The 14,996-nt window shown below is 34.4% G+C and overlaps 1 protein-coding gene across 2 annotated transcripts in view; it reads left to right on the forward strand.

Moving 5' to 3' along the window:
* The first annotated feature begins 5,679 nt into the window (after positions 1-5,679).
* LOC129880811 (uncharacterized) overlaps positions 5,680-14,996 on the forward strand; it is a 29,245-nt gene continuing 19,928 nt past the window's right edge. For both annotated transcript variants that reach the window (XM_055955014.1, XM_055955013.1), the window contains exons 1-8: positions 5,680-5,890; positions 5,978-6,057; positions 8,699-8,793; positions 9,832-9,992; positions 10,457-10,608; positions 10,829-10,947; positions 14,055-14,215; positions 14,329-14,403. In XM_055955014.1, the coding sequence (XP_055810989.1) occupies positions 5,824-5,890; positions 5,978-6,057; positions 8,699-8,793; positions 9,832-9,992; positions 10,457-10,608; positions 10,829-10,947; positions 14,055-14,215; positions 14,329-14,403 (910 nt within the window). In that variant the 5' untranslated portion in view covers positions 5,680-5,823. The remainder of the gene's footprint in view (positions 5,891-5,977; positions 6,058-8,698; positions 8,794-9,831; positions 9,993-10,456; positions 10,609-10,828; positions 10,948-14,054; positions 14,216-14,328; positions 14,404-14,996) is intronic.

The following is a 14,996-nucleotide window of genomic DNA, read 5'->3' on the forward strand; positions in this document are numbered from 1 at the left end:
AAATATATTAAAATATAATAAATTCTTAACGAATTAATGGTTTACCCAAAAATAAATTTGAGTAATCCGTCCCCCATGCCGATAAGCCATTAATTATAAAATTTAAATCCATTTCCCACCCGCTAATCCGATAACTCAATACCAATAAGCCAATAAGCCAATTTTGCGGTTGGATTATCGATAGCGGACGGTTTTGAACAGCCCTAACCCCAATACCCCATTCTTGCAGCCAAAGGTGGCCTTGTTTCCACTAACCCAAATTCAGGCCTTGGACCACCACCCATTTGTATCTGCATTACATTGCTAGCCATAGATCCACCGGTCTTTGCAAAATCAGCCATTTTCTCTATAACCACCAAAGGAAGTGGTGGGCTAGACGCCGGCGTCGGTGCCTGTGCCAGAATAGAATGGAAAGTTCTTACCTCTGGTTCTTTCTTCTTCGTCGTCTTCTTGATTTCAGTCTCCTTCATGTACTGTTTTTCAAATTTGTTGGTGTTAATTTCTTGAAAAGAGGTAGTTCTATCTTCACCATTATTCACATTCTGCTGCTCCGTTGTTGCTGAAGATGAGGAACAAATGTGAATTTTAGGGCTTTAGCTGAGAGGGTACTTTGGGAATTAAAATAAAATATAAGGGATATAAAAGTAATTTTTAACTTTTCATTTTTTTGGGGTGACTTTAAGAACTTTATAACTTAAATTTAGCATTTTAAGTTGGTAGTCAAACACCACAATAAGCTAAAAACCAACTTATAAGCCCATCCAAACGGGCTCTTAGCTGTTTTAGCTTTTTTCATAGCTTTGCCTTAGTTCAATGATTAGAGATTATAAACAGGGCTTCAAAATATGATTGCAAAAATTTTACAAGCTCAATGTTTTGGTTGTAAATGAAACAACTTATTTAGAACTCCCTCATTCTGAAATTATTCGTGGAGATTTTTAAAAACTAGTACTTGTCTCAGATTAGTATTCATTGACCTAGAAAAGGCTTACGATAAAGTTCCACGAGAAATACTGTGGAGATGTTTGGAGGCTAAAGATGTACCGATGACGTACATTAGGGTGATCAAGGACATGTATGAGGGTGAGAAAACCAGGGTAAGGACAGTAGGAGGGGACTCAGAGTACTTCCCAGTTGTGATGGGGTTGCATCAAGGATCAACTCTCAGTCCATTTTTATTTGCCTTGGTGATGGATGAATTGACGCGACAAATTCAAGGTGAGGTGTCATGGTGTATGCTTTTCGCGGACGACATAGTCCTGATCGATGAGACTCATAGTAGAGTTAACGCTAAGCTGGAGGATTGGAGACATACCTTGGAGTCTAAAGGGTTTAAGCTGAGTAGGACCAAGATAGAGTACATAGAGTGCAAGTTTAGTGAGATTCTTCAAGAGGTTGGCGCGGAAGTTAGGCTTGGAGACCAGGCCATCCAAAAGAAAAGTAGTTTCAAGTACCTTGGTTCTATCATGCAAGACAGCAGGGAGATTGACAAGGATGTCACACACCGTATTGGGGCAGGGTGGATGAAATGGAGGCTCTTTTCCGGTGTGCTATGTGACAAGAGGCTGCCACCACAACTTAAGGGCAAGTTCTACAAAGTGGTGGTTAGACCGGCTATGTTATATGGGGCGGAGTATTGGCCAGTTAAGGTCTCCCACGTTCAAAAGATGAAAGTTGCCGAGATAAAAATGTTGAGATGGATGTGTGGGCATACCAGGAGTGACAGAATTAGGAACGAGGCTATTTGGGACAAGGTAGGAGTGGCCTCGGTGGAAGACAAGATGCGGGAAATGCGACTGAGATGGTTTGGGCATGTGAAGAGGAGAGACCCAGATGCCCCAGTGCGGAGGTGTAAGAGATTGGTCGTGGATGGTTTCAGAAGAGGTAGGGGTAGGCCGAAAAAATATTGGGGAGAGGTGATTAGACAGGACATGGCGCAGCTGCAGCTGACCGAGGACATGACCTTAGATAGGAGGGTGTGGAGGACTCACATTAGGGTAGAAGGCTAGTACATAGTCACTGTATTCTATCGTATTAGTAGATGCTTTAGCAAACTATAATTTCTTGTTCTCCGATGTCTGCTATTATCTATTACTTTCAGTACTTTTCGTATTTTCCGTACTTTGATTACTCTATTTTATTTATAGCGCCCCCGTTATTTGCCTTATCATATCGCTTTGAACTTATTAACCTCTTGACTTCTTAGCCTTATCTAACGTCTTTTTATGCTTTATTGAGCCGAGGGTCTCCCGGAAACAGCCGTCCTACCTTGGTAGGAGTAAGATCTGCGTACAATTTACCCTCTCAGACCCCACGTTGTGGAATTTCACTGGGTTGTTGTTGTCGTCGTCGTTGTTGTCTCAGATTAATTGTCACTTTAAAAATTTAAAATAAAATAAGTTATTTTTTTCTTAATAGTAATTTTTCTCGAAAATTATAAATATTTTAATAAAATAAATATTTAATAAAAAATGATTATATTTTAAGATAAAATAGAGGGTAAAATAGTTAAAATTTTCTCTTAATTGATGTTTTCTTAAAAGATGTGTCAAAGAAAAACACATATAATATGAGATGAAGAGAGTATTCTTTAAGGGGAGAGAAATTATGATCAATTTTTGAATTTCCTCCTTTTTTAAGAAACATCTTTATTTCCTGTATTAATTTTTCTAGTTCTAATTTCAATTGTCATTTCTCTGTTCGTCTTGATCTAGCTAACTGAAAGAAAGTTGACTTAATTAGAGTTTTATCTAGTTGGCTTGATTAGAGTTTTATCTTTCCAAACTAGTATATTTCTTGATTTACAAAATATATCGAATGAAAACATATTTATACATAATATTTTATAAAATTTGATCTAAATAAGGAATTAAGAGATATTGGCACAAATCTTGTATGTGAAATTGTTTGATTATCTATAAAAGTATGAATAACTTTTGTTAGATGTTAATCGACTAAAATATTCCTTAAATATTGATTAATTAACAGTCAGAATAAAATTATAAAAAGAAAAAAGAAAGTAAAAGTGTCCTAATTTATTTTGGACAATAGTTCTTCAATTTATATATGAAAAGAGTCAAATACCTTGGTAAAAGAATACATAATAGAGTTGGGAGAAAAAAAAAGGTTAATGAGCTTCTTCTTATTTTGCGGTTTTAACTCATGACTCTACCATGTACATAGGTTCTTAACAATTAGGAAATTCGACGATGCTTAGATTCTTGCATGAGAGACAGTTTTTAGCGTCAGTGAGATTAAAGTTTTTTATGAGTTTTTTAATAAAATTAGTATCGCAATGATTAATAACTATTTAATTAATAAGGAAGAATTTCAATTGATACTATTCAATACAACTAATAAAAATATATATTGTTGATAGAGTGTTTGATTTGTTGCTGAATTTGGTTTGAACCTTTCAGAAGGATGTAATAGAGAGCATAATTGACAAGACTTTGAAGAAACTAATACTAATGAAAAAAATAATGAAAAGGAATGAAGAAATTTAGTTTTAAATAATATGACCTTACAATATCTCAAAGACATTACTACAATATTCTCAAGTTTTGTATTTTGTGTTTCAATCCTAGGGACACCTGATACTTGATTTGGAATTGAGAAAAAGAATTTTCTTATAAAATAATTATTTTGTCATTAAGATTGAATTACTCGAAGATAAATCTCATTCAAGTTTGTTATTGAATTTTTACAGTAACTATTATTTTATTTATTTATTATCAATATTACAGGTGTTTTCAAATGAAATGAATCAGATTTAAAAAAAATCACAAATATTCTTAGGGACAATGTTTTGATATGTCTAAACTTTCAAGAATTCATTACATCAAATATTCAATGAAAGATTTTCAACAATTATCATCTAATTCAATTAGATTAGTGACTTGTTCATATAGGATAAATTTATACCATTAACTAAATTATGAGATATTTCATCTTATCTTGAATCTCAAACTGTCCTAAGAATGATACGGGACAAAATAAATAAAATGAGATGGTCAAAATTAGGTAACAACACAATGTCACTATCCATAATAAATTATTTTTGTAGATTATTTATAAAAATTTTTTATAAGAGATCTCATTTTCTCTCACTTTCACCTTCTTTTTTTTTTTAAAATTTCTTGTCGGATAGTTTATATTTATATTAGAGTCTTGATTAAATTAGAATTATGCATTACAAAATCTATTTTGAGCTCCCAACAAAATTTTCTTTATACCGAAGATTCAAATTGAGATTTCCGATTAAGCAGTTCCACCATGACTGACTGCACCATACATCAATACAATTCCTCCGAATAAACCCGGTTCAAGTCCATATCATTTACACTCTGTTTGGCTGGTGATGTTTCATGGTTCATAGTGTATGATACTATATGGTATGGTATTATACAGTACAATACAATACTATTTTTGGATAGATTGTATAATTTGCTATTGTTTAATGATAATTTTGTTGTTTGATTTAACTGTATAGTACTGTATCTAGGGGCGGATCTATGTTGATGATAGGGTGTGCCACTCCACCCTGTGGTTTTGGTTAAAAATATGTATATACATGTATATTTATGTATATATTTATAAAGAAAGTATAAATATTAAATGTGACACTCTTAGAAATAACGAGTCTTGTGGTGTTAGTGGTTAAAGCTCAGGTTTAACACCATATGAATGTAAGTTCGAGTTTGTATTTTCTTTAAACTTTTTTTTATCATGCAAAACATCGTTAGCTAATGATCATGCAAAATATCGTTAGCTAATTTATTGTAAAAAGAATTGTGAATAAGTAGATTAGAATCCTAAACCTCTTGTAAGTAAAATCTTAACTAAACCAATAGAATAAGTTTGAATTTTGTATGTAAATTTGCTAATAAATATCAAGTATTATCTTGCTCTATGCTGGAGTTTTTGCCATACATTATTGTTCAAAGTAGCGTGACACCAGAGATTCTAAATCCCGAATCCGCCTCTAACTGTATCATAACTGATAAATTTATGAAAATGCCTTTAATTATTATAAATATTAAATTTATTATTTTCCATCTCTAATCTTAGAAAAAAGAAAAATTGTTATGAATTGCATATGTAGTAAGAACTACAGAAACGACAAAACCAGCTCAGCTTGTTATTATAGCTTTACCTCGCAGATCGGGACTGTGGTTCGCTATGTCCAACATTCCATGGGTTTTGTTGAGACTGTGGATGATGTAATTCAAGTTGGAGACTAGAAAAGAGAGGCAAAGAGTGGACGGTAGCTGGAGTGGGTTTCTTTTATCTTAATTGGATTGAAGAAACATGAGATTATTGTAGAATACTAAAACCTTTAAGTATTAAAATATTTTATGTTTCATTTGTACTACTGGTGTAAAGAGAGGAGTCGCACTTGTATTTCATAAAAGCCTCAAAAATTACTGCAGAGAAAAATGAATAATATGATGATGAAAATAGTAGATATATTAAGGTAATGTTTAATAAAAAATAAAAAATAAAAAATAAATTAAAATTATTTAAAGTTAAATAAAAGTATAATAATAATAAAAAAGTAAATAATAAAATATCATTAAATTGATGATTTCAAAAAGTAAGACTTTTGTGTTATAAAATGAAGTCAAATTATATCATATTATATAATTAAAAAATAATTCAAATCATAATTAAAGAAAAGCGGATATCTTAGACAACCATCCAAACAAGCTGTAACGTAAGAGCGGGCCGTAAACAACCCAATAAACCCAATTGCATTCATGTTCTTCTTTACTTGTTCGATCAATCGACGCCATTGATAGAGAAGAGAAATTAGTTTAAGCAATGTCAAAATCAAGTGAAGATGGTGACCGTCCGGGGAATCTATCTCACACATTCAAGTACTTGCTCGGTCAGTTGCTTAGCTTCTCAGTTTTTCTTTATTCAATTTTATATTTTCTTCGTGTAGTTTGTTCTCATTAATGTGTTATACTTGTAGCTACTCAATTTTTATCAAGGGGAATACCGTTCATATTCAACTCATGGATTGTTCGGCACCTAACTGAAGAAGATTATGCGGTAATCTTCTATTTTAATCCTTGTTCTATATCATTTCCGTTTTTTTTTAAGAAAATAATAATTTTCAGTAATTAAGAGGTCTCATGAAGTGAATTGAGAATCATGTGGTATCAGGTTCAAATTAAGTGATTTTTTTTCATTTGTCCTAGCCTCCTCGGTTGATAGAGATAGCTTGTACTTGTTTGCTGATGGGAGATGACAAGTATCCCGTAGATTTAGTCTGTCCCGGAAACCACAATTATCCAATAATTATCATCTTTCTATATAGTATGTGATCCAATCAGAAGTTGTTTCAAAAATTTCAATGACGAATTAGTGAGCATTGGAATGAAATGAGCCCAAGAAAGGTGGAGTTAATGTAGAGGATTCAGCTCCCAAGGTGTAGCATAGCATCAACAACAACAAACCAAGTGTAATCTCACAGGTGGGGTATGAGGAGGGTGGTGTGTATGCAACCTTACCCCTACCTTGTGAAGGTAGAGAGGTTGTTTCGAGTAGACCCTCGGCTCAAGCAAGACACATCAAACTCAAGTATGGAACAGTAATGAAGAAATCATGCTAAAGATAGGAGATAGCAGTTAATGAATTTGGTGAACCCTGATCCTTGCTAGTTGATTTTGTTCCCAATCTGGTTAAACTTTAGTAGATATGGTTACCTGATATCTGTGCTGATAGTCAGGGTTCTCAATGCTAATCTTAGAAAAAGAATGCATATAAAGGATTCATATAAGTAGCCCCAAGTTCGTGATTGAGGCTATGTTGTTTTTATTGTTTTATGTATCTGCATATCAATTTTTAAGTGCATATTTATCAATAAGTTGGTTTGCAGTTGTTTCGTCTCACTTGTTGTACTCTTCTTGGGGTGAGGATACAACATTTGGAAATATTACTATAGGTAATGATAGAAAAGGGAAACTGTTTTTCATTTTGTGGTGTTTCATATTAAATTTGAATAGAATTTTGTGGTCACTAGCAGCCAGGTGATCAAAGCTGAACAAAAGAAAGTATGAATTGGTCATATATATGAGTTAGTACCTCAGCCATATTCTAAAATAGTAGTTAAAGTATGTAATAGTCTGTCAGATAGATTCCACATTGAGTTTATTTAGGTATTACCACTACTAATTTGCTGTTAACTTGAATTATAAAAGATAGCAACCTCTGCATCTCCATGGACAGAAAGAAAATAGGGATCTGTCAACTAAATTAGCTGGATTGAAGAGTGGGAAGAGCTCTCTCACCTGTTCTTCCGGAGGTTTTTTGTTGTTTCTTTTCCCCTTTGGCCTCTTGTCATCTTTGTATGACCAGAAAATTCCAGAGGACTGGCCGATGCATGGTTCATAACTCGGTGGAATAATGGGCCATCCCCTCTATGACTCTACCCTTCTCCATTTAAATACCAGGATTAGGTCTGCGGTCTTTGTCATTTAAATAGCTTAAGGAAGTTACCTTCACTGTAACAACAGAAGTTAAACTGTAATATATGAAGTCTTAAAATAGAAAAACTTTCATGAACTATGTTTTTAGCACATACCGGTGACGACCAGAGAATATGTATCTGAACAGCCTCATCATCTTCCACAAAGAGCGGACGGACATAATTCTGGAACAAACAATAAAGGACTATGTACATCCAATAAAGCAAGTAGAAGTAACAAAGGGGAAGAACGTAATCTTTGACCTTATTCCTCAAAAGAATGGCAAGAGAATTTAGACAATCCAATGAAGCCAGGGCTTGCACAACAGCTTGGAACTCGGCAAAGTATCCACCAAATCCCATCAGAAAATTATTCCATGCAGCTTGCCAAATGGAAGTGAGCTGCTCATTTTCCGATGCTAACTCATCTAAGGCCACTAATACTTCTGGTAGATGATAACGTATTGTTTTCTTAGTACTGTTCACTTTGACCCAATTTGGAGGTACCTTTGTGTTTAGAGGCAACTGCAGTTGAAGCATCATATAGTCAAATAAAGACAGTAGGGCATAAAAGACATACTTCCTCGGTTTCAAAATCTCACAATGAACTACAAGTTCGAGGTATGTGTTAAAGACAATTACAGCCTAAGAGGCCTAAAACTTGGAGCTACCTTTGCTGGCTATGTAGCACCAACAAGCAGAAAACTTTCTTAAAAAAAGATGACACAGACAGTTGATATGCGATGTCCTTTAAAAGTGTCTACTTGACACTCGCATCCCAGGAAAATATAAGAAGGGGAAAAGGCATGAAATATACCTCTTTGTTGAACAAGCTCCACACCTGATGGAAGGAAAATGGTAGTGGGCAGAAGAACATGGACTAACAAGACATGCCTAACACTAGTTGTTTCTGGTTAAACATGGTGTCCTCTTCACGGGAGAACGTGCTTCTAACTTTCTTGGAAAATCCATAACTACATTCCCTTTCCTATCCACTCCTACCCCGGCTTCACTAGTATAAACTTTTGTGGCTGACTGGTTGTAAACTAGACGTCACAACATTTACATGTACCATATGGATTAACCATTATTTCTTTGATTTTTGTGGTGATTTGAGTTCCTTAAGTTGTTTTATCAACTCAGCTGCTTTATTATACTTTTCAACCTGATTTCTTGGTTTTATGTACCGGAAAATGTCTAACATCTTGTTGGTAAATCATGCAGTTGTATGCTGTACAATTTCACTTGTTCATTACTTGTGTGCTTTTTCTTAGTCGAGAAGGCTTCAGACGAGCATGCATGAGGGCAGACATTTATAGGTACTATTGGATATTTACTATGATGCCACATTTAGTTTTGTTGTTCGCATTTCATTTCACAACTTCTTTTAGCTTCAATAGATAAAATTATCAATCAGTGGAAACATGTCGCAACTCTGTCTCATTATTGAGATTAAAGAGTTCACTATTTATCTCATGTAGTAAGCATATATTTTCTTCAAGTTGAATGGTCATAGTTAATAAGACGTGTTTTTATACTTTTGTCGTGTCTGTTTTATGTGATTCACATCATACCTAATGATGCTTGTTATTTTAACTTCTTTTAAGAAGACGTATTTTATTTGTACTTATTAAAAGAACTAGGCAGATGTACTGTCTCTATCATTGATGTTTTAGATTCTCTATAGTCACAAGACAGTAGATCATAGAATACTCTTGTAAATATGGTTTAAGTGCAACCTATGCACTGTTTTGGTTTATAATAGATACAGAAACTGTTACCATTGTCAAAAAAAAAAAAAGAACTAGGCAGGTGTATTATCAAGGATTTTCATTTAATCTGCAAATAGCTCAGAAGGTCTGTAAAATCATCCACTTTTGCATTTTTCAGATTTTCCTAAATTCTACACAAAATCCACTGCTTTTCTCAGCATCGACATAAAAAATGTAAAAAGTCCTGTCTGGAGAAAGACTAATTCTTTCTGTGACAACATGGATAAGTATGTGAAAAGATTTTTAGAGGTCTCTGACACAGACAAGAGCAAATAGGCTGGCTATGGTTTTGAGTTCTCAGAACAATTATGCGAGGAAGGAAAAAAGAATACAATATTTTGGGAAACTAAGTGTCAGTTTTTTGAACGTTTGGATGGCTCTCCTAATATCAACTCCAAATAGCTCACAGATCCTAAAATTGAGCAAATAGAGGGTTTATTTCCCTGGTTTAACATTGTGATGAGTACATGTAGGTTCTTTTTTGTTCTGTTTCTGCCATTTTACATCTGCTCAGTGAATCTCATTGCAAATATCTTTTTGGTTATGCGTCTAATGTTTAAGAATGTCACTGTGTTTAAATTGCAGTGATGGATCTTCAGGGAGAGGAAATGCAGCAAAACTCTTGAAAGTAGCATGGATGACTCTTCCTTTGGGAATAATTATCACATTTGCAGGATGTATTTTTGTTTTATGGTGGCAAGAACTAAGTTATTCTAGTCAATTTGCACAGGCTATATGGATAAATGGTGAGCTTAAACTTTGATATACAGTCTTATAAAGCATTGTGTTTTGTGCTAATTGTACAAGCTGCTTATCGATGTGAGAAAGGAAAACTCAGCTTTCCATGGTTACTTATCTCAAAAAAAAAAATTGATTCTGTTTATATGGTTGCATCTTTTTTTGGCTTTTGAACCATCACTGGTGAGAGTTTGGATCTAGACCCTTCTGAAATCGTTATTTATTGGGTGTGTGCATTTTTTTAATCAGTTCATTGGCTGTATGTCTTTGGCTTTGATGTGATTTTTAACATCATCCTGACCTGCTTAGAACCATTTCTTCTGCCTACATCTGGTTTGAGGTTTGAGAATTGATAGTAGCATGTATCCGACTTATGACCTTCCCCTTAATTTGATTTTGTGATTTTTTGGTAACTAAAAATTCTGTTGTTTGACATTTTTATTTTGGTTGGAATTTTATTTCCACCGAGCAGGTTTTGCGTGTATACTGGAGCTACTGGCTGAACCCTTTTACATCTTATCCCAGAATTTGCTTCTCCTCAAGTTGCGTCTAGTAGTTGAAAGTGTAGCTACCCTTTCACGTTGTATAACTACTTACATCCTCATTGTGAATCTACCTGGCATGGTAAACTACAACATCTGCATTGTTTACTCTTTTAGTTTTTTGTTTTAATGTATCTTTATTTACTGAAAGTTTAAGTTAGTTTACTGTTAGCTGCTCTTAATCATGTTCATTTGTAACATGAATTACTGTCTTAAATTGTTTATGCAAAAGATGGACTCTGTTGTTGTCAATGGCGTAGTATACCTGTTCAGGATTGAAGATTAGAATTTCTTACTTTCAGGAGAAAGCAATTATATTTGCATTGTCACAAGTCGCATTTGGAGCTTGTGTGTTCTTTGGCTACTGGGGCTACTTTCTTCTTTTTCACGTGTATAACAGTTCTGATCTCTTCCCTTTTAGGTAAGAGTTCTAATCCTCTCTATTGGCTCACATATATGTTATACATTTCATATTTCTTGATAAATGATGATTTTTTTCCACACAAAGTAAGGCGCAAGGAGGTGCTTATAGAAAAATTACAGACGAAGTACGGAATCACCTGGAGAGAGAGAGAGAGAGAGAGAGAGAGAGAGAGAGAGAGAGATGTGAGTAGACACACATAATGCATCTGTATTGGTCCTAAAGAAAACAAGTGAAGTTTTTTTATGAGAATGGAGCTTTTTCCTTCTTTTCTTCTTTCCCCCTTTTTGGAAGTAGCGGTGGTTGGGAATGTCGCTGCAATAAATATGAAGGAATAATTGGAAGCCTGCCATGACCCGATTCCTGACCTAGTTGTAACTGACACTTGGTGCTTTAACTTGGCCTAGCAAACCTTCTAATCTTTTCTTTCTATTCTATCAAGCAGTTCAACATGTAAAACCAAAAGAAAATATCTTTCTTAAAGTTTAGAGAAACATTCTGAAAACATTTAGCATAAACCATCTGTAAAATCAAATATCTGGAGGAAAACTTGATTACATCTGAACTCTAAATCTTTGACTCAACTACATCTATGAAGTCTCTAAAGAATCTAGGTGGATTGCTCAGACCATAGCTCACCAGCTAATCCTCAACTAAAATAAATAAAAGTAAAAGTTGAAGTCAAATGCAATGAACTCTATAGTCTGGGAAAAATGGAGCCTAGCAAGAATTTGTTGAAATGGGAGGTGCAACTAACTTGTAGCCTGCCCGTCTAAATAACTTGTGCTTATGTTGATATAAGTCAATGTAGGTTCCAAGAAAACAAAGGAACGTCTGTACACCACAATGGTGCTCGGTGAGTAAAAAAATCCTCCCACTATAGCTGGAACAAGACTCTGAAAGAAGTATGAATGCATGACATGATATAATTCTAAATGAAGCTTCTCATGAAGAATTGAGATAAACAACTCATATTTCATTTTATTGAAAAACTTATTTTCTTTTTATGAAAATCTCTCTACTTTTTTTTCTGGGGAGTTTCAAGGATTTTGACATATTTCTTGTTCTGTATAAATCAAGGATGATCCTAGCCTGATCGTCTAGGCTCTATCCTTCTGGTGACACACAATTCAAGATTCTAACATGCTCGCCTTGTTATGCTTTACTAGGGCTATTCTTTGTAGTGTCAGGATCAACTATACACTATTCACCTACATGGCACGAGTAGTTCCGAGGGATCATAACCCACCAAAGGCTACTAATCTCTCTCAGAGATCTAGGGACTCTCAAAAATAGTTTTGAACAGTTCTATAATCATGTAATTCAAGTCAGCAATATTTGTTCTTAATTCAACTATACACTATTCACCTACATGGCACGAGTAGTTCCAAGGTATCATAACCCACCAAAGGCTACTAATCTCTCTCAGAGATCTAGGGACACTCAAAAATAGTTTTGAACAGTTCTATAATCATGTAATTCAAGTCAGCAATATTTGTTCATAATTCTTATCAAACTATAGTTCTATCAAATCATATGAAAGAAAAACTTCATCATTTCATTATATCTGAAAAGGTATGCAAGTCATGAAATGCAATGATGGAACGGTTACTTGGAAGTATAAACAGGATAATCATCTAAACACTTTTCTGCAATTCTAATGGATAATGTGAGCCCGCTGCTCCAACCAAAATCCATATTAGCTTTCTATACAATTTAACTACAATAGACCCTTGTGGTCAGGCCCTTCCCCGGACCCCGCGCATAGCGGGAGCTTTAGTGCACCGGGCTGCCCTTTATACAATTTAACTACAATATGTGACATGATTTTTGTTAGAAGACAACTATAGTAAAATCATTGTCTCAACTCTCCTCTATTCCTTCCATTTTTTAGAGCAACCGTTTACTCCACTCTGAATGGCTCAATTCACCATATCACTTCTACACAATCAATTTAAGAATCAATTCTAAACTTTCATACTTTTCCCAATTTAGAAACCCTTGGATGGATTTTCCAAGTTTTTAGTGTTCATAAAGGCCGTTTGGATTGGCTTATAAGCTGCTTATAAGTTGTTTTCAGCTTTTTTTGAGTGTTTGACTGACCAACTTAAAGTCATTTTGTGCTTAAAATAAGTCCCAATAAATAGTTGGGTTTATTTGGATGAACTTATTTTAAGCAGTTTATAAGTTGAAAACAGCTTATAAGTCAAAAAAAAAAAGTTGGCCTGCACCTACTTTTTTTTTAAAAACTTATAAGCAGTTTTCAACTTATAAGCTGCTTAAAAATAAGTCAATCCAAACAGGATAATAGTCATCCTAGGTTTTTGTGGTGGTTCCTACGAATGAATTCTATAAATATTTTTTTTCTAAGAATCATAGTAGAAGTTGGGTTGCAAAGTTCTCAATTGAATCCTAACTTGTTCCTGAATGCTTGTTGGGAATCTAGTTCAAGATGAAGTCCTGTTCGAATCATAGTTTGAGAGTAGTAATTTAACTTTAAACGATTTAGAAACTTACCTTTGGTAGTAGGAGAAACCTTGAATTACTTGGGGTCGAGAGAAAATGTCATCTTTAAAAGAATGGTACCAATTTCTTTCTTCCCATTCTTTTATACTTAAACCTGGACCAGCCTGCATCGTGGCTCACAAGCCACACTTCTGTGCTGCAGTGCAAATCTGTACCACAATTGGCAGTGTCTCTGCTGAGCGTGCGCTGCAATGGCAAATCTGCGCTGCATTTCCCGAAGTATGTTGTTCACTAAATCGCGCATTACTTTATCTATATAACTTCAAGTGCTGAACAGTTTGAAGCATTGAGACTAAAATTCAAAGACTACTACTTTGATATATGAACCATGTTCCTACACCTTTATGTGGGTCCACATGCCTCTGATTCACTTCAATAACTTCATTTACATTCAAAATTGGTCCCAATTAAATCTAGAAACTTGTGGGGGCTTTACAAAGCCAGCCTTTGGTTTGGTGTTATCAGTTGTTTAACTTTGTTTATGTTTACAAAATCTCTCTGCACTTTCCTTTTATGTTGACAGTTCTATTAGAATGTTTGTGCTCTACCATTATTTTAGTTGACAGTTAATATCCTTTTAGTGTAGGAAGTGGAGGCATTGATGAGCAACTTTCAAAAATGTGTATGTTGTTTACCTTTCAATCTTTCCGCAAGTTGATTCTTCAAGAAGGAGAAAAATTGGTTCTTGTATGGTTGGACACACCATATAACCAAGCAGTATATGGGCTTGTAGATAAACTAGGTATTTTAGTTAGTTATTCTGGCTTCTACTTACTGCCTTTCTTAACAAAGCAGCATATTTTGCTTAAATGTGTCATATTTTTACCAGATACAAACATATAATTGATTTTTCAGGCAGCTTAGTGGTTAGGCTGGTGTTTCTCCCATTTGAAGAAAGTTCATATACTACATTTGCAAGGTCTGCATCAGGTTTATCTCGCCTTCCTTTTAGGACTCTTGTTGGTCGTAATCATCTTATTTTTTCAATTTGTATGTTTTTCTAAATAGTTGTTACCTTGGTGAGTAATGCTAATTTGGTTTCGAAAGGAGGGAGGGGTAAGGAGAGGGAAGTTCATCAATTTACTTCCTTAGTAGGATTATTCCTCATAAATTATGACACAATTACAAGGGAAGTAAAAGAGATAATTCCTCTTTCCAATCTACATTCACTTTTCCTTACCAAACAGGGAAATGACACTTTTTGCCCAAGCAGAACCTGTTCTTAACACGATTGTTGATTGGCTTCTAAGAAAGTTCAAAGACAAGATACAGATAGAATAGTGTTTCATCTACGATGCCTATTAAAAATACTTTTATTCTTTTAAACCAAAGTTATACTGGTATTTACTAGTTGTCAGCATGTCTTACATTTCGATTTTGAACAGAAGCTAAGAAATAGAAAATGAGCTTATCTTTTTCTTTAACCTTAACCATCTGCATGCACTATTTCTTTTGATTATTTTCTGATGCTACTTGGTGTGTTTATTTCTTTGACAGGATTTTGCCTGATCTATTACTTCCAT

The sequence above is a fragment of the Solanum dulcamara genome, chromosome 2, assembly GCF_947179165.1.
Source record: "Solanum dulcamara chromosome 2, daSolDulc1.2, whole genome shotgun sequence".
Classification (NCBI taxonomy): domain Eukaryota; kingdom Viridiplantae; phylum Streptophyta; class Magnoliopsida; order Solanales; family Solanaceae; genus Solanum; species Solanum dulcamara.